The 24,159-nt window shown below is 39.6% G+C and overlaps 1 protein-coding gene across 5 annotated transcripts in view; it reads left to right on the top strand.

The window, feature by feature from the left end:
- Positions 1-24,159, top strand: part of LOC149502571 (uncharacterized) — a 192,613-nt gene that overhangs the window by 44,404 nt on the left and 124,050 nt on the right. For 4 of the 5 annotated variants that reach the window (XM_089729558.1, XM_089729557.1, XM_089729555.1 and 1 more), the window contains one exon: positions 6,445-6,486. In XM_089729558.1, coding sequence (XP_089585684.1) covers positions 6,445-6,486 — 42 coding nt within the window. Of the gene's footprint in view, positions 1-5,381; positions 5,809-6,444; positions 6,487-24,159 lie in introns of those variants that run through there. The other variant, XM_089729559.1, reaches the window with a different exon arrangement.

The following is a 24,159-nucleotide window of genomic DNA, read 5'->3' as shown; positions in this document are numbered from 1 at the left end:
CGTATGCTCGTCTGCCTACAAAGGCAATAAAAAAAAAAAATAGTGCATCGAGTGGTCAACATTTCAAACTAGACACTACCTTCAGCAATGAAGAGAGCGACTCCGAAGAAGAAGGAGAATAAAAAGATACGGTCTTTTCGAGTAATTAGTACTACTCATCTTTTTTTTTTTTTTTTGTGCCCTTGTAGGCAGACGAGCATACGGCCCACCTGATGGTGAGTGGTTACCGTCGCCCATGGACTTCAGCAATGCCAGGGGCAGAGCCAAGCCGCTGCTCATCTTGTTTTAAACTACCGTTTCTTTCTAAATAAAAGATAATTTAGACAATATTTTAATTATAACTTCTACTTAACTTAACGTAGGCATTGGTTCTGGTTGTGGTATGTACATCTATTCGAATGAAAGACCGTACTTGTGATCAACTTACGGGCTACCGCTAGAGGGGCTGTACTAATGGCAGCGGCGAGCGATAAATATTCATCGTGGTAAAAACACGGGCCGCGCACGCGCCTGTCTCTGATGCCAGCTGGCGCGCTTTCTTTCTCTCTCAATAAAAAAATATATTGGATACGGTAGTTAAATTTAATGATAGTTGTATAAAAGAAAATTTAGCTCTCGAAATTTTTATGTAAGTGTGTCTCGTTCTTTGGATTGTGTTCTATTAACGTAACAGTTTACTGATCTCACAAAAAACGGGGTTTACCTATTTTCTTAAAATAGTCTTAGGACTATGATATTAATAAAATTAGCATTAATTTGAAGACCACTGCTTTTGAAAACGTTCGGCTTAAAAACGTAAAGCAGTTAACGTTAATTTATAAAAAGAAATCTGCCACCGCCATGTTACTATGTATTATTGTCTTCTATAGGAATTGTAAGCTTTCTGAAATTACGAATTTTTTTTCCGTCGTTTTCCAGCCAGTGAACTGAAACTGCGATTATGAAATGCGGTTTCAGTTATAGAGCAAAATATAGAGGCATAGGAAAAGTTTTTTGTAAATTTTCATTTGAAAATATTTTAATATTTGAATCAGGGGCGTAGTTTTGAAGGTGGAAATAGTAAAATCCGAAATGACGATTTTAACTCTAGTATTTTCATTCCGAACAAAAATTGGTATTTTAGAGAAATATTATTAAATTGCCGTATCCACGTCTAACGTGCGTTGTACATAGCGCTAAATCTCGGAATGCTCTCGATCAGTGCGGGTCAGCTCGCGGAAAAACTTACGCGGGGATACGCTTCGTCGTTCGCGCACTTCACTACCAGGGTTGATGGTTGCACTATTCTCATTTTATTTTAATTTATTTTTATGAATAGTTTCCAATGCTCTCTTTATTAGTTCGTTCGTTATTGGAGCAATTATAAAAAGGAACGCTGTAACGTGTGCTGTAAAATAGTACATTGTGGTGGTATCTCAAGTTGCGATAAAAAAAAAAATCTAGCTAGGCTGATAGCCTTGAGAGGCTGTCAACGGGGCTCAAACCGGGAGTGTTACCAACACTGGCCCTAGCAAGAGCAGTGCTTCGCAGAATCTACCATTGGATCAAAAACGCGGCCCACTGAGAAGGTCCGGCGAGAAACTCAGTGGGCTAAATGGTGAATGTTGATTGAGCTGTGAAATATGAGTCACGATGTAATTTTTGTTTGTAAAACAATGCGTCGTTTAACTAACGGCTCGCTTAACTTTCAGTGATAATATAATTATTAATGAGATAAGGTATTTGCTTTCTCAGCCCTATCGCACTAACTGGGACGGCCTCATTTCTATATTCGGTCAGGACAACCGACGACAATATAGTGAACGTGTAGTTTCTGAAGAAAAATGTTGGCTACTACGCTTAGTGAGTGCCTACGGTATTTATTGACCTTGGTTGTAACTTCAAGACTTACATTAAGAAGACTTGTGGTCACCAGCAATCGAACGCTTGGAGGGATTAAAAAATCAGTATAAATAACATTCAAACATGATCTTCTGATTTTTTCCCTACCCAATCATTTTTAGTTTAAAGGGCTTTTCCAACGACTCACAAAGCGGTAGGTAACCCCACGCGCTCAACCTGAATGAATTGGTAATACTGACCCTAGCAAGACCATTACTTCGCTGAATCTACTAATTTACTGGTGGTGGTATGAATATCTATAGAGAGGTAGCGTCTACGAATGGTGTCGTCAGTGGAGAAGAATGCGGTGTAATGGGTGAAGAACTTCATTAATACAATAAATTCAAAATCTAGCCAAATTTGTTTTTCTTCACCAACATGGCCTTATGTGAAGTGTCACGGCATTTTACTTAGCAATGGTGCAGTTTGAACACATCAATGTCCAACAAACAATATATAAAAAACTGGGTCTGAGTAGAGATTTATTACTAGTAGTAGGACCACTTGTGAGTCTGCACTGGTAGGTACTACCGACCCTCCTATTTCTGCCGTGAAGCAGTAATGCGTTTCGGTTTGAAGGGTGGGGTAGCCGTTGTAACTATACCTTATACCTTAGAACTTATATCTCAAGATGGGTGGCGCATTTACGTTGTAGATGTCTATGGGCTCCAGTAACCACTTAACACCAGGTGGGCTGTGTGCTCGTCCACCCATCAAAGCAATAAAAAAAAATCTACCATCGGATCGGAATCGCGACTCATTGAGAAAATCGGGCGAGAAATTCAGCGGGCTGTGTCTATGAGAAAGAGTCAGAGTTGATCTTTGAGTTGCAAGAACTAATGTCAGTTTTGATAAGGCACTAGATTTATATTAAAAATTTAGTTGGTGAAGAATTATTTTTTCATTCTAAGTTCACCGACAAGATATATATGTCAATGGCAAATAGATACGGCACACTCTGGTTAAGCTTATCAGTGAGCTTAATATCACAAGGGACACTACTGGCAAGTGACTTTTGAAAATTGCCGGTACTTGGACGATATAAAGCGGTAGTCACGGAAACAGTAGAGCTTTGGCGTACCATACTTTTCTTCTGCGAGATGACGCACTTATAGTAAGAGTCGAGCATTTCACGTTCGACATTCGGTAGCGGCAGATAAGGTCTGTATGAACAATGGGATTGCATTAGACGCCTTCAATTGTAACGCTAGGAATAGGCTTAGGGACCCCGGTAACCCTAGTCGTCGAACTCGGCAGAGAGTTCGACGTACAACTTAACCTATTCATCAGCCCGCTGAGTTTCTCGTCGGATCTTCTCAATGGGCCGCGATTCCAATCTGATAGTAGATTCATTCGCGAAGCAGCTGCTCTTGAGTTGCTAGGTCTGTTTTGGAGGTGCTCGGGCAGCTGTTAGCAAATTCTTCCCCTCCTGGCTGAGCCTTTGCTTGCCCACCTGTTCTGGTGAAACTGGAAAGACGTATGGGCCACCAGTAATCCCTCATCCATAAAAATAAAATGAGCGATGGAGAGAACGCGCTACGATACTGTGTTCGAGAGGTGCTCCGGCGTGTCCTCGCTGTCGCAGTGACTGTCATCATCTCACTCCTTTTCGATATCTTAGGTACCTATCGTAACAGCCCCTTAATCAGGAGTGGGGCAAATTTACTCTCTATGTTTATTGATTCTGGGATCTAAGATTGACAACTGAATTTGGTTCCCGCGTCTTTCATATCGGACACGAAAGTTACATCGCCACTAGTAATCGATTTAATTTACAGTACAAATTCGAATCGATTCAAATATTTTTAAGAATATAGTTTTCATACGAACTCAAGAGGAGGGGGCATGTTAACAACATACATTTAAATAGTGCGATAAAAGTTCACGTGAGTACTTTAAAATTTTCAAGGTCGTCCTAAATTATTATGGCTGTATGAATCTAAAAGAGTAAGGTGTATTTAAGCTATACGATTTTACTGGAATGCTGTAAATAGCTGCATGTAAACTGTGAAGTGCCAACGAACCAACTATTAATGAATATTGAACTCGCATCACGCGTACGAAAACACCTAATCTATTCAAGTGGCCAGGGGTCGCGACACGCCCGACAAGGACAGAACGCCAACAAAACCCAAGTCGAAAAAGGACAGAGAAACGTGGCTCGGGTCATATGTCGACCGATATGTCATAACCTGTGTGAGTAGGACGGTCTTATTAGTAATTTAGGAGGCAAGAAAAGGAGGGAACTGACAATGACGTACAGGGTTAAATGTCAAGCGACGCCGTGCCCTGTGCGAATGAGACATGTGTATGTTTTTATTGGCTGTTTCGTAGTGGATGGAATCGAGGGTCAAAAGACGAGCATCAGCAACCCTGACCTGTCCAGACGTACAGGGGACGGACTCGTGAATTCTGATATTTTCTTTACTGACCTTGTAGATATACGATCATACCGCGTATCTGCAGTCAGCAATTCAAGGGGCAGAGCTAAGCCGCTGCCTACCGCTTAATACTCCCCATGAGCCTCGTTTGAAGAAGGACATGCCATAACGTTCGGGAAACACCGTAGAGGACGTCATTCCAAAGCCGGATGGTATAATACGTGGCAAAAAATATCTCCAGAAGCGCACTGTAGATAAACGCAGTGGTTCTAGATAAAATAGATGAAATCTACTCCGATGAAGATCTATCAAAAGGGTCGTCCTGAAATACTAACCAGTATTAGTCTTAGGCATATTTAAAACTACTTTTGCCGTTTGATCTCGCTTTTTTATTGTCAGTATGCCCAAACTTAATCTTAAAGTTGGGGTTAAGTCAATAGTTTTTCTGTGGAGTGCGATTCACGCAGTCCCGCCCGTCTTTCTTAAGGCGTAGTCATATTAGTATTAGAGTCGTAGTAGTATTAGAAGGCGGCGGAGTCCAACATAATTCGGTAGTTTAATACAGCTATTTAAATAAACAACGCATTTGTGTCTTTACTATAGATAGTAACAAAAACTATGTTGGCTTCAATAAATAAGAATAGCCTTTGAATTCAGAAAATGAATTAATTCTATGTAAGTATTCTACTTTTCCTTGATACATAATGTCGAAGTCACGACTGTGCTGGGGGTAGATGATTTTTTTGCGGCAGAATTTTTTTATTGCTTAGATGGGTGGACGAGCCTGGTTTTAAGTGGTTACTGGAGCCCATAGACATCTATAACGTAAATGCGCCACCCATCTTGAGATATAAGTTCTAAGGTCTCAGTATAGTTACAACGGCTGCACCACCCTTCAAACCGAAACGCATTACTGCTTCACGGCAGAAATAGGCAAGGTGGTCGTACCTACTCTTCGCTACACAAGAGGTCCTGCCACCAGTAAGAAGTGCTAATTTGGGCATTACCAATTTTATAATATTATACGGTTAAAATATGTGTTAATACCTTAATTCGACCCTGCAGTCCGGGTTCACTAATGAATCGGAACAGCCGGCATAATTAAACGGCTGGCGACAATCGTCCTCTGACGCGGCCCCACAAATATTTTATATATCATTCATTATACATAGTATAGAATAAAAAACAAAAAAAATAATTTAAAAATCACAGTTAAGTGTTGACCCGAAGTGTTTTTGAATTAATGCAGTAATTATTTGAAATATCGATTTTCGATTAAATTTTTAATGTTGTTCGATAATGGCGGTACGGATTTTTCCGGATTGAGATAAAATCAATTTGTTTTCAGTGTTAATACAATTTTAAAAACAGTGAGTGACAGTGAGCGGTAGTTAAAGTTGCAATACTAACTAGAAAAACTATTGGTTCGTAAAGTACTTAACGAATAAGAAGTTTTAAGTCAAACGTGTATGAAATTCGATAAAAAATAATATGTCTATACCAGAGTATCACTTTTCAAGCAAATTACTTGAAATTTTAACAAGAGGTAAACACTAAGATTTTACGAGTATAGATATCCGAAGTCGACTGACAGAAATAATCACGTAAAGAAAAAGCGTTATGCCCCCTTGATGTTACTTTCTCTCTCTTTTTCTCTTTCATTGTTTTCTTCTATTATAAAGGAGTTCGCGTGTGCTTTATGCGTATCGAAACTATATAAATAGATATATAACTTGAAAATTTTATTTAGCATTTTGCGTATAATCCTTAATTCGTTATTTATTCCAGTCTAATTTTTTATTCAACTCAATTCGATTCAAATGATTTATTTGCCAGAGACATAGTACATAAATAATGATTGATATATTTTTAATTATGAAACGTATGAAAATTTTAGGTTACATTTGTGACAGTAAGGTACTTCTTTCCTCACGAGAGTCTGCGACTGAGCACGCATTTTGCGTTATATTTGTAACTACGATACTTTTTTGCGACTAAAGATAGGTGTCATTGGAGCCCCATAGATTCCACAACGAAAATGTGCTGCTCCCTTTGATAGATAAAAATGTCTCGATTTCATTATTGATGATATAGAGGTTAATTTTTCCGATGAATTTGATGCAGAAAATGCAAATTTTCATAATTCGAATGTAAATTAATAACTTTTTAAATTTATTTTCAGGGAGCTCCCAGAGAGACAATATGATCTTCACGTCAAATAATGGTGAGTAATAGTCATATTACGAGTATATTGAATTAACGAGAAATTTTATTAACTTAATTATAATGTTTGTCATATATATATAATATATACTATAACCTGCCTTACTACTACTGTCTAGATTTTCCTGGATTTCATTGACTAGATAGCCCGACTAGTAGTTTTTTTTTTGGGCAGGGGCCCAATTGCTCTAACCGCTGGCCCAATAGGCCCTAATAGGACCCTGTCCACGAAATGATTCCTCTTGCACTCTCTCCTCACTCATGTTCGATCTCCGCCTTGAGTTAGAACCCAAGCAGAGTAGAGAGGTTACCGCGGTTAACACTACAACCAGACTCGTGCGACACCGGTCTCTGCGGTATGGCCCTGCAGTATAGCCTGCCGCTAGTGTTCCGGAATACCCTGCTGGGTCAGAACCAGCCTGCCGAATCGGGACGATGCACCACCAACCGAATTGCTCTTCCAGATTAAGTCCAGGAGACGACGATGACTTCGATTACAGACCGCGGTCACCGCCGACAGACCTTTCCTCATGGTGTCAGTGCACTAGAGTAACGGTAGCGTGCGGCACAGCCTTAACCTCCATTAGGTCGCCCCGTGACCATAATCTGGAGAAATTGTCTCTTTATAGCCAGAGTAGGTTCTTACCTGTTTCTGCCGTGAACCAGGAATGCGTTACAGCTTGAAGCCTGGACAGTCGTTGTACTCTAAAACTGAGAGCTACAGCTCATGTCTCTAGATGGGGGGTAGCATTTACTTTGTTGATCTCTATTGGCTCCAGTAACTATTTAGTACTGATCGTAGAGCTGATCCACCCATCTAAGCAATAAAAAAAATGTGTGGCTACATTCAATTATTGGTCTCTGTGAGTTCTAAGAACCACCCAAAACCAGAAGGGCTGCAAACTCGTTGACTAGTCTCTAAAATAAAAAAAATATTCCACCCTACTATTTTTTTTTTTTTTTTTTTTATTGCTTAGATGGGTGGACGAGCTCACAGCCCACCTGATGTTAAGTGGTTACTGGAGCCCATAGACATCTACAACGTAGACGCGCCACCCACCTTGAGATACAAGTTCTAAAGTCTCATTATAGTTACAACGGCTACCCCACCCTTCAAACCGAAACGCATTACTGCTTCACGGCAGAAATAAGCAGGGCGGTGGTACCTATCCGCGCGGACTCACAAGAGGTCCTACCACCAGTAATCACAAGAGGTCCTACCACCAGTAAGTTACCACTAGTTAGTTTCTTTCGATAATTTGTAAAGCTCATTTTCGACGAAAAACATATAAAGCGGAATCACTACCGCTCTGTAAGATTTATTCGAAATTCCGAACTACTTAATTAAATGTAGTGCAGTCTTCAAATAATCCGCAAAAAAATTGTTTAAATAACACGTAAATTTTGACTTAAAGCCCTGTTACAAATCCCTTATATTCCGTTTCGTATCTTCGATTAATATTAATTCAAAATATTCAGGAACGAAATCGTGTTAATTGAGTAACGCAATCGTGTTTGATACTCAGATCTAGATACAAGTTGTACCGGGTTAACAGGTGAAAGGTATCTTTGTTGTGTCAGTCGAATTACCACCGACAAGTGGATAAAACAACCAACACGAAATGTTCTGATTGCCTCGTTCGCTGAGCGTTTAATCATATTACTGTACCGAATATTAATCATCTATATACCAAATACCAAACTATTTTGTTTTCAAAATACCGGGTATCTTTTAATTTTCTCAAAATCGGTTCAATGGTTTGAACGTGAAAACGTGACAATCATAATACTTTTTATAGTATATTTATATATTTTTTTATTTCTTAGATGGGTGCATGAGCTCACAGTCCACCTGGTGTTAAGTGGTTACTGGAGCCCATAGACATTCACAATGTAAATGCGCCACCCACCCTGAGATATAAGTTCTAAGGTCTCATATATAGTTACAACGGCTGCCCTCACCCTTCAAACCGAAACGCATTACTGCTTCACGGCAGAAATAGGGCAGGGTGGTGGTACCTACCCGCGCGGACTCACAAAAGGTTCTACCACCAGTATCAACTTTACTTGTGAAATCTAAAATTTGTGTTTATCAAAACTCGAGCGATTGGTGGATTATTATACTATAGCTGTGACTTTAGTGTATTTGAACGAGCTCCAAGATACAATTGTAGATTAGAATAATTATGTTTAGCATGCTACTTATTGCTTAACTGTCGAAGTCGATTTGAACTCAGCGTTTTCGTTAAAAGCTGTTCGAAATGAATTAACACGTTTTCGGTGCTGCGAATAATAATATCCACTTTTAATTATAATTAAATTATTAATTGATAAATATATATTTTTTTATGATTAGATGGGTGGACGAACTCACGACCTAGTGTTAGGTGGTTACCGGAGCCCATAGACATCTACAACGGAAATGCTGCCACCCACTTCGGGACATGAGTTCTAAGGTCTCGGTGTTTATGGCTGCCCCGCCCTTCAAACCGAAACGCATTACTGCTTCACGGCAGAATTAGGTTGGGTGGTGGTAGCTACCGGTGGGGACTCACAAGACTTCTTTGAGAGTATCAAAGTGAGAAGTTCATGATTTTATTTGAAACGTTTTTCTACAAAATATACACGTCACGCTTGACGAAGATTTAATAAAGAATTTAGCTTTAATTTGCTTGAAGAAGCTTTAGTTTGAAGATTTAATAAAACAAAACACATGAATAAACGGAAAAGTGCTCAAAACAACTAAATTGTAGTTTAAAATGCATATAATTTCGTGAATGTAACGCGTCTTGTCTCCCATGGCTTCTGGTTATGTGAGCTGACACGTGGCCTGCGGTACGTGGAAATACGTGAAACATGAGATCTTTCTTATAACAGCGACGCAGAGTTCAGATGTCTCAAACTGTTCACTTGAGCAGCGGAATTGTTATTAAATGAAGTTATTTTTCTCGAATAGCTCGCCTTTTACTTTTAATTAGTATTTTAGTATAACCGTTATTAGCGACACAATCTTAAAGTAATTGTTGATAAGTGACCACTCGTGAGCATTTCGTATCTACTTTACGAAGAAGCTTTAACAGCCCCTACCGATAAACAACCCAGAAGTAACTCATGTGGATCGGTTTGTTCATTGAACATTAACAAACGATTTTTGGAAATTCAAGATTCTATTTAGGTACGGCTGTACGTTCAGAAAAAAAAAAATACGACAGAGAAAGTGTCCGTAAGAGAACGTTTCAGATGCACTTCTGATATTAATTACGCATAAATGTGAATTATAAAATTAAGGTATTAAATAGATTTTACTGGTAATAAGTCGTGTTGTCCCGCCCGCGCGGGTAGGTACCGCCACCCCGCCTATTTCTGCCGTGAAGCAGTAATGCGTTTGGATTTGAAGGGCGGGGCAGCCGTTGTAACTATATTTATTTATTTATTTATTTATTTGGGAAACAAACAGTACAATACAAACATACAATATTTAAAAAAAATATAGCTAAAACAATAACCAAATATGTTTCCACAATCAAAATCACATATAAGTAGACAGTGAACAAGAAGAGAAATTTAGAAATTTAAATTACAAAAAAACAAAAACAACACAATACGCACATATCATTTTATACATTAACTTACACTATAAAACTACAATATGTACTTATCGGGCCAAATCACCTTATAAACACTCCAAAACAGCTTTTCTATATGCTACAAGTGACAAGCAAAAGATATCAGCATTAGAGAACTTACTGAGACCTTATAACTTATATTTCAAGGCACATTTACGTTGTAGATGTCTATGGGCTCCAGTAACCACTTAACACCAGGTCGGCTATGAGGTCGTCCACCCGTCTAAGCAAAGAAAATAAAAAAATTCTTCAGCTGTCGCGATCCGTAGACATTATTAAAACGAATTGTCTGATTTGTTCTCACGATTGTTTATTCTTCTTATCAGTCTACAGACGTCCACTGCTGGACATAGGCCTCCCCTAACCCTTTATTATTATTTATTAGTTATTTTAGTGTTTTATTATCATCATATTATTTCCGACGTTTCCGAAACCTTACAATTTTACGAAAGTTGGACAAAAAAAGATGCGTAGTGTCGTGGGACACCGGATAGGAACGAAGTTCTTTATTATAAAAATATTAATTTAAAGTTCTATTCGAGCTATAAAGAAAATAAAACTGGAGGTTTCGCAACAACCCACGGTCATTCGGTAACGTGCTAACTTATTGTGGTACACTTCATTCACGGTTGTTTGCACAAGAGTTAGTGTATTGCGCAAACGAACGCTCTGAGATCGTGGTCAATGAATGATAAAAAAATATGTTAATTTTTGTACGTTGTTACAAAGTTAAGTCGTACACTGTGTGCATTATGAATAAAAATCTTACGTTACGGACGTTTTTTCCCGGTTAGAGTACCCCTCCACATCGTTCCATAACGAACTTCGTTCCAAAAATATGTAAAACAATTTTTTTATTTTCAAATTAATGTTTAAAATTGCCCTTTCTGTTGTAAATCGTTCAAAATATAATGTTTTAAAGAGATTAAAAACTGCATTCTTAACTACAAAAATAATGGAGACGGGTTCTCGCGTTCACGATTCAAGAGGTCACCTGACATTTCACATGACAGCCGCCTCGGCTACGCGAATTAATTCACATGGACTATCTTCATTGGGCATCTTTACTGGAATGAGTTAAAAAACACACGGTTTTTTTTTAACGAAACAAAAAAAACCTCATTTTAGATACGTTTTCTTGGAAAGCAATGATTTTATGAAACGCGAAGGTCAACAGTTGCTTTTGTAGCTTAAACATTACGTCCGAGCTCCGCGATATAAGGCTTACGTTAGTATTACTGATCTTTTTGACATTGTTCTTTTATTGATGTCTGTTTGTTAATTTTCATAGCCGACTAGCTGACCCGGCAGACTTCGTAGTGCCTCAATCGATAAATAAAGGACCTAAACTTTTGTATAAAATAAACATAAAACAAACAAAAGGAATCCGTCCGAAGGGGGACACATCAAAGGAAAAACAAAATAGTTATTTTTATTTAATTCCGAGCATTTTCATATTTATCTACCTTTTGAACCTTCTCTGGACTTCCACAAATAATTCAAGATCGAAATTAGCCAAATCGGTCCAGCCTAGCCGTTCTCGAGTTTTAGCGAGACTATCGAACAGCAATTCATTTTTATATAGATAGATAGATAGATAGATGTGTTTAATGCTAAATGAACATTGATTAAAGTTTACGGCCCACCTGGTGTTAAGAGGTATCGGGAGCCCATAGACATCAACAACGTAAATGCCCCGTCCAACCTTGAGACCACTTTTTTTATTGCTTAGATCGGTGGACGAGTTCACGGTCTGCCTAGTGTTAAGTGGTTACCGGAGCCCATAGACATCTACAACGTAAATGCCGCTACACACCTTGATACCTTGAGATATAAGTTTTAATGTCTCCGTTTTTAAAGTACAACGGCTGCCCCACCCTTCGATCCGAAATGCATTACTGTTTCACGGCAGAAGTAGGGAAGGTGGTGGTACCTACCCGTGCGGGCTGACAAGAGGTCCTACCACCAGTAATTACGCAAATTATAATTTTGCGGGTTTGATTTCTATTACACAATGTTATTCATTCACCGTGGCAGTCAATCATAAACAAATTGTTGAGTAAGTATTTTGTTAGAAAAATTGGTACCTGCCTGCGGGATTCGAACACCGGTTACATCGCTAGATACGAATGTACCGGATGTCTTATCCTTTAGGCCACGACGACTTCAAATGAGTAAAAACTCATAAGTCTCAGTTTTACAGTACAACGCTTGCCCAATTCCTCAGAAACGCAATAAATTCGCAAATTATAATTTTTGCGTGTTTGATTTGTATTCCACGATGTTATCCCTCCTGTTCATCGTGGTAGTATTTCTTGAACATTTATTAAGTACCTATGTATTTCAATAGCAATATTCCTACCTGCCTAATTATGCAATAATTACCGATATTAATTATGCAAGTTTACCTACTTGTAGTTTTCATTTTGAGATTAATGAGGGAAATTATTTAGGATATGGTTTTGTTCTTAGCTGAACATAATAAGCCTAGAAAGAGAGGGAGACAGATCATTGAAGCCTTCACATTTCAGAAGATCCTATCCAATGTTTGCCGCAAAATTATGTCAAAGATAACAAACAAATCAGATGTATATATTTGATAAGCTAAAGTGAAAATATATAGTCCATTCATAGTAGACACCATTTCAATACAATCAGGACTATCTTGTTGGTATACGCATTCTCGGACCTTACTAGATGTATCGGCGCCATTAAGTACACTGTTAGGTTAACTATGACCAAATTTAGAAGACAGACCACGCTTAGTGCCAAATTCATAGTTCACACTTTCTATTTTTTATTATTGTCGTCCAGACAGAGGAGCAGTATTAGGCGATCACGCCACGGCCCTATGCACTCGCGATCAAAAAACCGCGACGGAACCGCCTAGCTGCGTCCTGTGTCAAACACAGGGTCACCCCGCAAATTACCGCGGATGCCCCCGAGCCCCGAAAATAAATCGCCGCGTCGCCCGCCAAAACCGCCTCCGAGCTTCCGGCGTCGCAGGCTAAGCCAGCGTTCGTTCCGGCGCCGGTGTGTCTCGGCTTGGGCGAAACCGCTGCCGTACACGAACACGGTTACAACTCCCTCCTCCGCGATTCGTTCCGCCCCCGCAACTCGTCCCTCTCCCGCGACTTGCCCTCCGACCGCGTCCGACAATCTCGCTTTAGCGATCGACTTCTTTCAGTCGATCAACTTTGAGCGCGTTAACGTTTTGGGCGACGCCATTCGCGCTCTCTCCACTGCACAACACTTTATCGCCGTTGTGCAAGAATACGCCGACGTATACGCGTCATTAAATACGTACGTCCTCCCCTCACTCCGCCGGTAATCAATGGCGTATATAAGTAGAATAAAGCCCCTATCCGTAACGATAGGATTTTTTAACGCTTACGGTCTCGCAAATCAACGTGATCAGGTTTCTGACTTTTTGCGTGACCATCAAATTGATATCTTTTTAGTGCAGGAGACCCTACTTAAGCCCGCGCGCCGTGACCCTAAAATCGCGAACTATAACATGGTCAGAAACGACAGGCTCTCTGCTCATGGTGGTGGTACCGTCATTTACTATAGAAGAGCCCTGCATTGCGTCCCGCTCGATCCTCTCGCGCTCGCTAATATCGAAGCATCAGTGTGCCGAATCTCACTGACGGGACACGCGCCGATCGTTATCGCGTCCGTTTATCTTCCACCGGATAAGATCGTTCTAAGCAGTGATATCGAGGCGCTGCTCGGCATGGGGAACTCTGTCATTCTGGCGGGCGACCTAAATTGTAAGCATATCAGGTGGAACTCACACACCACAACCCCGAATGGCAGGCGGCTTGACGTGTTAATCGATGATCTCGCCTTCGATATCGTCGCTCCGCTAGCCCCAACTCACTACCCGCTAAATATCGCGCATCGCCCGGATATACTTGACATAGCGTTATTAAAAAACGTAACTCTGCGCTTACACTCGATCGAAGTAGTTTCAGAGTTAGATTCAGACCACCGTCCCGTCGTTATGAAACTCGGTCACGCTCCGGATTCCGTTCCCGTCACGAGGACTGTGGTGGATTGGCACACGCTGGGCATCAGCCTGGCTGAATCTGATCCACCATCGCTCCCGTTTAACCCGGACTCTACCCCGTCTCCTCAGGATACCGCTGAAGCCATAGACATCTTAACGTCACACATCACCTCGACATTAGATAGATCATCGAAACAAATTGTAGCGGAGGACTTCCTTCACCGCTTCAAATTGTCCGACGATATTAGGGAACTCCTTAGAGCTAAGAACGCCTCGATACGCGCCTACGACAGGTATCCTACCGCGGAAAATCGTATTCGAATGCGTGCCCTACAACGCGACGTAAAGTCTCGCATCGCCGAAGTCCGAGATGCCAGATGGTCTGATTTCTTAGAAGGACTCGCGCCCTCCCAAAGGTCTTACTACCGCTTAGCTCGTACTCTCAAATCGGATACGGTAGTAACTATGCCCCCCCTCGTAGGTCCCTCAGGTCGACTCGCGGCGTTTGATGATGACGAAAAAGCAGAGCTCCTGGCCGATACATTGCAAACCCAGTGCACGCCCAGCACTCAATCCGTGGACCCTGTTCATGTAGAATTAGTAGACAGTGAGGTAGAACGCAGAGCCTCCTTGCCACCCTCGGATGCGTTACCACCCGTCACCCCGATGGAAGTTAAAGACTTGATCAAAGACCTACGTCCTCGCAAGGCTCCCGGTTCCGACGGTATATCCAACCGCGTTATTAAACTTCTACCCGTCCAACTCATCGTGATGTTGGCATCTATTTTCAATGCCGCTATGGCGAACTGTATCTTTCCTGCGGTGTGGAAAGAAGCGGACGTTATCGGCATACATAAACCCGGTAAACCAAAAAATCATCCGACGAACTACCGCCCGATTAGCCTCCTCATGTCTCTAGGCAAACTGTATGAGCGTCTGCTCTACAAACGCCTCAGAGACTTCGTCTCATCCAAGGGCATTCTCATCGATGAATAATTCGGGTTCCGTACAAATCACTCATGCGTTCAACAGGTGCACCGCCTCACGGAGCACATTCTTGTGGGGCTTAATCGACCAAAACCGTTATACACGGGAGCTCTCTTCTTCGACGTCGCAAAAGCGTTCGACAAAGTCTGGCACAACGGTTTGATTTTCAAACTATTCAACATGGGCGTGCCGGATAGTCTCGTGCTCATCATACGGGACTTCTTGTCGAACCGCTCTTTTCGATATCGAGTCGAGGGAACCCGCTCCTCCCCACGACCTCTCACAGCTGGAGTCCCGCAAGGCTCTGTCCTCTCACCCCTCCTATTTAGCTTATTCGTTAACGATATTCCCCGGTCGCCGCCGACCCATTTAGCTTTATTCGCCGACGACACGACTGTTTACTATTCCAGTAGAAACAAGTCCCTAATCGCGAAGAAGCTTCAGAGCGCAGCCCTAGCCCTAGGACAGTGGTTCCGAAAATGGCGCATAGACATCAACCCAGCGAAAAGTACTGCGGTGCTATTTCAGAGGGGAAGCTCCACACGGATTTCCTCCCGGATTAGGAGGAGGAATCTCACACCCCCGATTACTCTCTTTAGACAACCCATACCCTGGGCCAGGAAGGTCAAGTACCTGGGCGTTACCCTGGATGCATCGATGACATTCTGCCCGCATATAAAATCAGTCCGTGACCGTGCCGCGTTTATTCTCGGTAGACTCTACCCCATGATCTGTAAGCGGAGTAAAATGTCCCTTCGGAACAAGGTGACACTTTACAAAACTTGCATAAGGCCCGTCATGACTTACGCGAGTGTGGTGTTCGCTCACGCGGCCCGCACACACATAGACACCCTCCAATCTCTACAATCCCGCTTTTGCAGGTTAGCCGTCGGAGCTCCGTGGTTCGTGAGGAACGTTGACCTACACGACGACCTGGGCCTCGAATCTATCCAGAAATACATGAAGTCAGCGTCGGAACGGTACTTCGATAAGGCTATGCGTCATGATAATCGCCTTATCGTTGCCGCCGCTGACTACTCCCCGAATCCTGATCACGCAGGAGCCAGTCACCGTCGACGCCCTAGACACGTCCTTACGGATCCATCAGATCCAATAACCTTTGCATTAGACGCCTTCAGCTCTAACACTAGGAGCAGGCTTAGGGACCCCGGTAACCGTACTCGTCCACCTCGACAAAGAGTTCGCCGTGCAACCTAACCCATGAATCAGCTCGCTAAGTTTCTCGCCGGATCTTCTCAGCGGGTCGCGATTCCGATCCGGTAGTAGATTCATTCGCGAAGCAGCTGCTCTTGAGCTGTTAGGTCTCCTTCGGAGGCAAAAAGTGAAGCCTTAGAACGTATTATCAATGGCCGCAGCGGCTACAATTTCTAATTGCTCTTTCCATTAAAATGCTGTAGAAAATACGGGTCAGTACAATGGTATTTTTTATTGCTTTGATGGATGGACGAGTTCACGCACCACCTGATGTTAAGTAGTTACTAGAGCCCATAAACATCTACAACGTAAATGCCGCCACCCACCTTGAGATAAGAGTTCTAAGGTCTCAGTATAGTTACAACGGCTGCCCCACCCTTCAAACCGAAACGCATTCAACTGCTTCGTGGTAGAAATAGGCAGGGTGATGGTACCTAGCCGTGCGGACTCACAAGAGGTCCTACCACCAGTAATAAATCTCTCCGCAGACCCAGTTTTTTATATAATGTTGGGTATTGATGTGTTCAAAGTCCACCATTACTAAGTAAAATGGCGTGAAAATTCATATAAAGCCATATTGGTGAAGAAAAATAAATTTGACTAGATTTAGAATTTATTTTATTAAAGAAATTTCTTTACCCATTACACCGCATTCTTCTCCACTGACGACACCAATCGTAGACGCTACCTCTCTATAGATATTCATACCTTAAAGCCGATACAGTACACAATTTGTATTGAACGACCCGCGGTAGTTACGGCTTCGGATCGCGATAACAGAGCTGCAGCGATTTTATCGTCGGCAATTCATGTCGTATACCTGACTTATGTTTGAGAGATTTCGGTATTGGCTAAGTTTATAACACTTAATTGTATCAGTTAAGAAGGTTAGCTTAGGTTATCAATTAAATTGTAACGTACACTAAGGTTATTAATGGTCTATAGCGAACGAATATCGGTTTAGAATCTTACTTATGAACACTAGAAAGGGTTTTTTAATTGTTCATTTAGGCAAGAGAGTTCACGGAGCGTGGACATTTCATTAACTGTTGCCCATGGACTTTAGCAATGCCAGGGGCAGAGCCAAGTCACTGATTACCAAGCCTCGTTTAAAGAAGGGCATGTCATAGCCCTAGAGAAACAGCGTGGAGGGGAGCTCATTCCAAAACCGGTAGGTACGTGGCAAAAAGATCTCTGGAATATCTGTGTATGGACGCAGTGGATCCAAATAGTATGAATGAACTCTACATCGGCAGTGTAGATGTCTTATCATCATCACTTATGATATGATGAAAGCCAGAAAATAGGGTTTTAAGTAGGTTTTATGTGAGAATATTACTGCTATCGACGAGTGATAGAGAAATGGCAGTAGCTTGAGAAGAGGAACTCATTAGTCATACTTGTCATTTTAGAATTAGTAAACCTGCAGATTAATATCTTTGAGATTCTCTGACGAAATAGCGATAAGTAGTGGTTCAGTTGTGCTCCCGGCGTTACTGTCGTCCAGGAGAATCGGTGACCACTCATCATCAGCTGAACTTGACTGAACTGACTTTCATTCGACAATTTAAGCCAAAAAATTATAAACTATTTTAAAGAATCTTTCTTGTATATGAATTTTAATCTCAAATAATGTCTTCATTAAAATACGATATTTTTTTCCTACGTATCTGTATGCCTCTCGTGGGACTATCCTGGCTTCACAATGACTGGTAAGCCGAGTACTGCTTCGCCCAGATAGTTTTTTATTTAAAAATAATGTTATTATTTTAACAAAACCTTAATTTAATAATTAATGAAATTCATCGGGACAGTTTTGTTGACCTGTCAATCAGTATAAAAAACCGTGTAATTATCGACCAAAAAAAAATCGAGATAAAAACTTAAACTGACAATCTTTGATCTTGTTTCGCCCGAAACCGCGTATGACCGGTCGTCTTATTGACCTGGGACTCTTATTCTCGAAGCTTCGATATAATGTTTTCATTAAAATAAATTGGATATTGGACATATACTTTCAGTACTGTAGTCATAAACGTTTACCTGTTATGTACATTTATTATGTTGTTAATTCAAACAAAACTAATCCGTAATCTTTAGATTTAATCGCTTCGTAAATCCACGTATTAAAACTTTAACGTTGCCTACAGACTAAATAAAATATCGTACAGACAACTAATTAATTTCGGTATTACCCAATACGCTGTCTATAGACTTTGTAATCTGAATATACTGATGCACCTTCAAACTAGCAATTCAAATCTCAATTGCACTAGAATATTCCGCGTTTTCTGCTTTAACTGACTGCTTTGCGGCAGATACACGACGGTCGTGGCCACACATGCAGACTCACAACGTCACATTATATGACCGATGAACGAATTTTCTCCGTGGGTCGCGTTTTCGATCCGGTGGTAGATTCTGCGAAGCACTGCTCTTGCTAGGGTCACGGTTAGCCACACCTCCGGCTTGAGCTCCGAGAACTCTCACCTACACGATAGCCTGTCAAGACTATCAGCATATTTGAGGAAATAAAAAATTATGAACGGCTGAAAAAAATTATGGCCGGCCACCAAACCGTTGGTCAGATCAGATAGCTGCGCTCACTGGACTCTGTTGCGACCGCCCTGAGAGAAGCCGAAAGCCGAAGGAAATGGAAGCTGATGGTACAAAGAGGCACGAAGGGCTTTGAAGTATGCGACTAAGAAGAGAAGAGAGACAGTCTAGGTATGTATCAAATTATAGGAGACTAAACAGAATACGCCTATTAGTCTAAACTAACAATGTAAAAGTTAAGTAGATGTTTCAGAGGCTCACAAATAAGCCCCCTGTATAATTTTAGCTATAAATCATTGAAGTCGTTTCCCCGAAGTAGCGCGGAGGCGAGCGCCCCCGACCGGTCTCTGAGTCGCCTCATTTAAACTGTAGCACATTCCGATGATTATTCGTGTATTCATAGTCTGGTTTTGATGTTGGGTTTTCATTTTAATGTTTAATAAAAAAAAAAAAAAGAATTTTGTTTTTAAAATTAGAATTAGTAAAATATTGCAAAACATTCAAGAGTGGAAAAGTAAGTTAATACGGGGAATAAGCCAAGTCAAGTAGACATGATTTGACTTGTTTTCTACCATGTGAAATATTTTATTGTTCTCTTCCATAATTTTCTCTGTTATTATAATTAAAAATTATCTAACACTTTTTTTACAGCTTGCTCATTCAACTGTCTTCGCCATCTTGTTTTTCTCTGTCATTAACGCTCCATACCACACTCTCGTCATACGTTCCGTTCTTACTAATCGTACATATATTTACAAATTCTTTTTAAAAATAGCTCGTCCACACAAATTAGGTCGTAATCGATTGCTTCGCGTCTTGTCTTGCTTCACCATCTTTAATACTATATATAATAGAGATAATTTTCGTCTAATATCTACGGGATGTAGTTTATTGCATGGCACTAGAGACAGTTAAAATCATTTTTAGTTTTATTTCTATTTGCCGAAATACAAGATATAATTTTAATGCCAACAACAGCCACCCGTGTACATATTTTTAAAGTGCAAATTTTTTTTTTAAATTAATCTTATACTCATGATCCACCGGCGACCATTGCGCGACTAACATGCCAAAGTTCACAGATCAAGACTTACCCACCACCACTATGTTTTACATTTTTATTGAACGTACAATTCAACTGTTTACTTTATTAATTTCCATTAACAAAAGACCAACACAAGATGTCTCTAACAATCAACTGTTTTTTTCGTTACAAACTATCACAGTTTGGGTCAAGGCGATTGTGAAAAATGTAATTCAATGAAACTCGACTATAGATACGAAAGGTCGGGTAAGTGCAGGTCCCACTTTATCTCTCGACCGGCACTGTCATAATAATAACACGTATCTTATGTGTTTTTATCGATAAATATCCTTTCTCATAATTACGTTTCTTCAAGATAATAATCATAAATCTGATTTTTACTGTTACACATATTAATATTATAAAAAAGTAATGAATAATGAATGGTTTTTAAATGTAAGTTTTTTTTTCATAAATTCATTGGAGTGTTGCTGATGGTAGGACGTCTTGTGAGTCCATGCGGGTAGGTACCACCATCCCGCCTATTTCTGCCGTGAAGCAGTAATGCATTTCAGTTTGCTATGCTATGCTGAGAGCTTAGAACTCATTCTCAGGGTGGGTGGCGGCATTTACGTTGTAGATGTCTATGGGCTTCGGTAACCACTTAACACCAGGTGGGCCGTGAGCTCGTCCACCCATCTAAGCAATAAAAAATAAAGATAATACCATTACCGTAGAAAGAAAATAGCAAATACTTTTCATATTTATATTTATTTTCATATTTATTTAAGAGTTATTTTTTAAACCGAGACATCGGAACTTTTGACTGTCCGTTGTTCAACTTACTTCATGTACGTACTCCATGATTCGTACTAACGTAAATCCGACCAACATTAAAATCTATACTAATATTATAAAGAGGAAAGATTTGTTTGTTTGTTTGTTTCGAATAGGCTCCGAAACTACTGGACCGATTTGAAAAATTCTTTTTCCATTAGAAGCCGACATTGTCCTTGATGAACATAGGCTACTTTTTTTTATTTTTATTTTTTTTATTTTTTTGGTTTCATGTGTGTTTTAATGTTTCCGAAGCGAAGCGAGGGCGGGTCGCTAGTATAAAGATAAAAGGTTTTCTCAGACCCGTTATCGCCTTCAAATCTGAAATGAAATTAAATCAGCAAGATAATTCCAAACGATCCGGCTCCGGCTGCAAAGTCTCTCGGGAAGCTTTAAAGCGAATTGTTATTAAAAGAAAAAATAGTTTAATAAAACTAAAAAAATACGCTTTTATAGAAAAGCCAATTGAAAAATTTATAATAAATTTCAATTAAAAATAGTGTAAAAAAAAGTTATTTTACTGTAAAAAAGCGTGGGTTGCTTTTCAGGATTTTATCAAAATAACCCTTCTACTCATATCTGTTCATAAAATATTTATAACTACTGATACCATTTTATTTTCAATTTTTCAGTTCTATTTTCTATAAAAGCGTATTTTGTTAGTTTTTTTAAACTATTATTAATTTTAATTTTTTAGTTGAATTTCAATATTTTCAATATATTTTTTTAATGCTGAATTGTCATCGATCCTTAATGAGTATACCAAATTTCGATTTAATCCGACCTTTTGAAGGAGGTCAAAATCATGTTCAAAGATTCCGTTATATACTAACATATATTACATACGCCTGAAGCTAATAAAAGCGTATTAAAAACAACATAAATTTACCTTTAAAACAATATGCTTTATCGAGTCCGCGTCGAACGGTAGCCGTGTCGTTACTCCTGCCGCAAAAGCGACTGGTTGTGACACACGATACACGACAGCGCTGTTACAGATTGTATTTTTCGATAAATACACTTACTACCGTTCCGTGTTACATAAAATTATTACAAACTAGCGACCCGCCCTCGTTTCGCTTCGGAAACATTAAAACACACATGAAACCAAATAAAAAAAATAACATTTTTTTAAAGAAAAGTGGCCTATGTTCATCAGGGACAATGTCGGCTTCTAATGGAAAAAGAATTTTTCAAATCGGTCCAGTAGTTTCGGAGCCTATTCGAAACAAACAAACAAACAAATCTTTCCTCTTTATAATATTAGTATAGACAACAAAGTTCACTTTACTAGTTCGAAACAAGGAGAAGTAAACACGCGAATATCTTTGAGATACTTTTTACTGGTGCTAGGACCTCTTGTGAGTCCGCACGGGTAGGTACCACCCTGTCCATTTCTGCCGTGAAGCAGTAATACGTTTCGGTTTGAAGGGCGGGGCAGCCGCTGTAACTATACTTGAGACCTTAGAACTTATATCTCAAGGTGGGTGGTGCATTTACGCTATAGATGTCTGTGGGCTCCAGTAACCACTTAACACCAGGTGGGCTGTGAGCTCGTCCACCCATCTAAGCAATAAAAAAAAGATTCTTACCCACCTGTAGCTGCAAAGTCAGTGTCAATTACTTTTTTTTTTTTTTTTGTAACCTGATGTTAAGATACCTGTGCCCATGTACAAATCAAAACGTAAACTATTTAGCTGCTGTAACATTTCTCTTCGGAAATAGTCAGTTCCGTTGTTGCAAAATAAAAATATCCATTTGTCGTTATGAATAAGATACGGCGAGAAATATCACAAATGCAATTAAAAATACCCTACTACCGTTCCGAGCTACGTAAAATTATTACAAATACCTAACAAAGTTTATTTTACGAGTAACGCGCATTAAAATTTATTGTTTCATTACAATGTTGCGAATATCACACTTATTACAAAGTTTAATTTCCGTTTTCTTATAACTTAATGCTTTTAATTAATTTATTAAATTTACAAAATTCCATTTTAGTTTGATAGCGGTTTCAGTCCTTAAATCATTCTAATATTTGTAAATTAATTATTAATTTTTAGATCATTATTAATTAAATTATTAGATTTTCTTTATTATTATTTTATTTTAGGTTTTTGATTTTTATGTCTTTGCTAATATCTGTCTGCAAACCGATCTTTTTGAGAGAGTTCTACAACTGCACTAACTTTTAACTATAGGTGATTTAAATCTGTTAGTTCACACACTAATCGGGTGTCATAAAGATGTTTTTGCGTATGTCAAGTGTTGACGACTGTGGTTATTTAGAATTGAGGAGAACTAGAAATGTTACTGCCTCTTTAATTGAATACGTACACTTTTGTTAATGTCAATGCACTATTGTATGCTTAGAATATATTAAAAAAAAGATGTGTGGTGTCGTGGGACACCGGATAGGAACGAAGCTCCTTATTATAAGAATACTAATTTTAAATTCTATTCGAGGTATAAAGAAAATAAAACTGGAGGTTTCGCAACAACCCACGGTCATTCGGTAACGTGCGAACTTATTGTGGTCCACTTAATTCACGGTTGTTTGCATAAGAGTTAGTGTATTGCGCAAACGAACGCTTTGAGATCGTCAATGAATGATAAAAAAAATGTTATTTTTTGTACGTTATTACAAAGTTAAGTCGTACACTGTGTGCATTACTAATTTGTACGATATTACAAAGTTAAGTCGTACACTGTGTGCATTACTAATAAAAATCTTACGTTACGGACGTTTTATCCCGGTTCGGGTACCCCTCCGCATCGTCCCTTAAGGAGCTTCGTTCCAACAAGGGCGTTAAAGAATTTTCAATTTTCAAAATTATACAAATTTGATTTAAATATTCATTGAACTTTTACCATCCAAGTCGAATAACAGCGTAGGGAATTTTCTAACGCAAAATTAAGGGAATTAAAATTATGCGCACAGATTTAGTTTACAGTATAAACGCCTACAGACACGCCGTATACATGCTTCTTCAATTAGCCGGGTTATGTACTTCATTCGCTTCCTAGGCCGGCCTTAATAAAGGCAACTTAAAATTTAGTTGTCTATAAAGTAGATAAGGCAATAGCTGTCTTAAAATTAATTGAAACTTATAGCTATCGCCATGAGTTAACTAAATTGGATCTATCTTAGAAAGTATACATATTTTTTATTATTTATATTGTGCATTGTTTTCGATATCAGTTTTGGGGGGATAAGTCGAAAGTCGAAGTTGAATTTGATTCCATTTTTAAGTGTTCATTTAATAATCGAAGAGGTTGCGAATACTAATATATATATAAATGAATTGCTGTTCGTTAGTCTCGCTAAAACTCGAGAACGGCTGGACCGATTTGCCTAATTTTGGCCTTGAATTATTGAATTATTTTTGGAAGTCAAAAGAAGGTTAAAAAGGT

This window comes from Bombyx mandarina, chromosome 08 (assembly GCF_030267445.1).
Source record: "Bombyx mandarina strain Sakado chromosome 08, ASM3026744v2".
In the NCBI taxonomy this organism is placed as follows: domain Eukaryota; kingdom Metazoa; phylum Arthropoda; class Insecta; order Lepidoptera; family Bombycidae; genus Bombyx; species Bombyx mandarina.
Note: the sequence above shows the minus strand (reverse complement) of the source record. Positions and strands in the feature narration are given on the sequence as shown.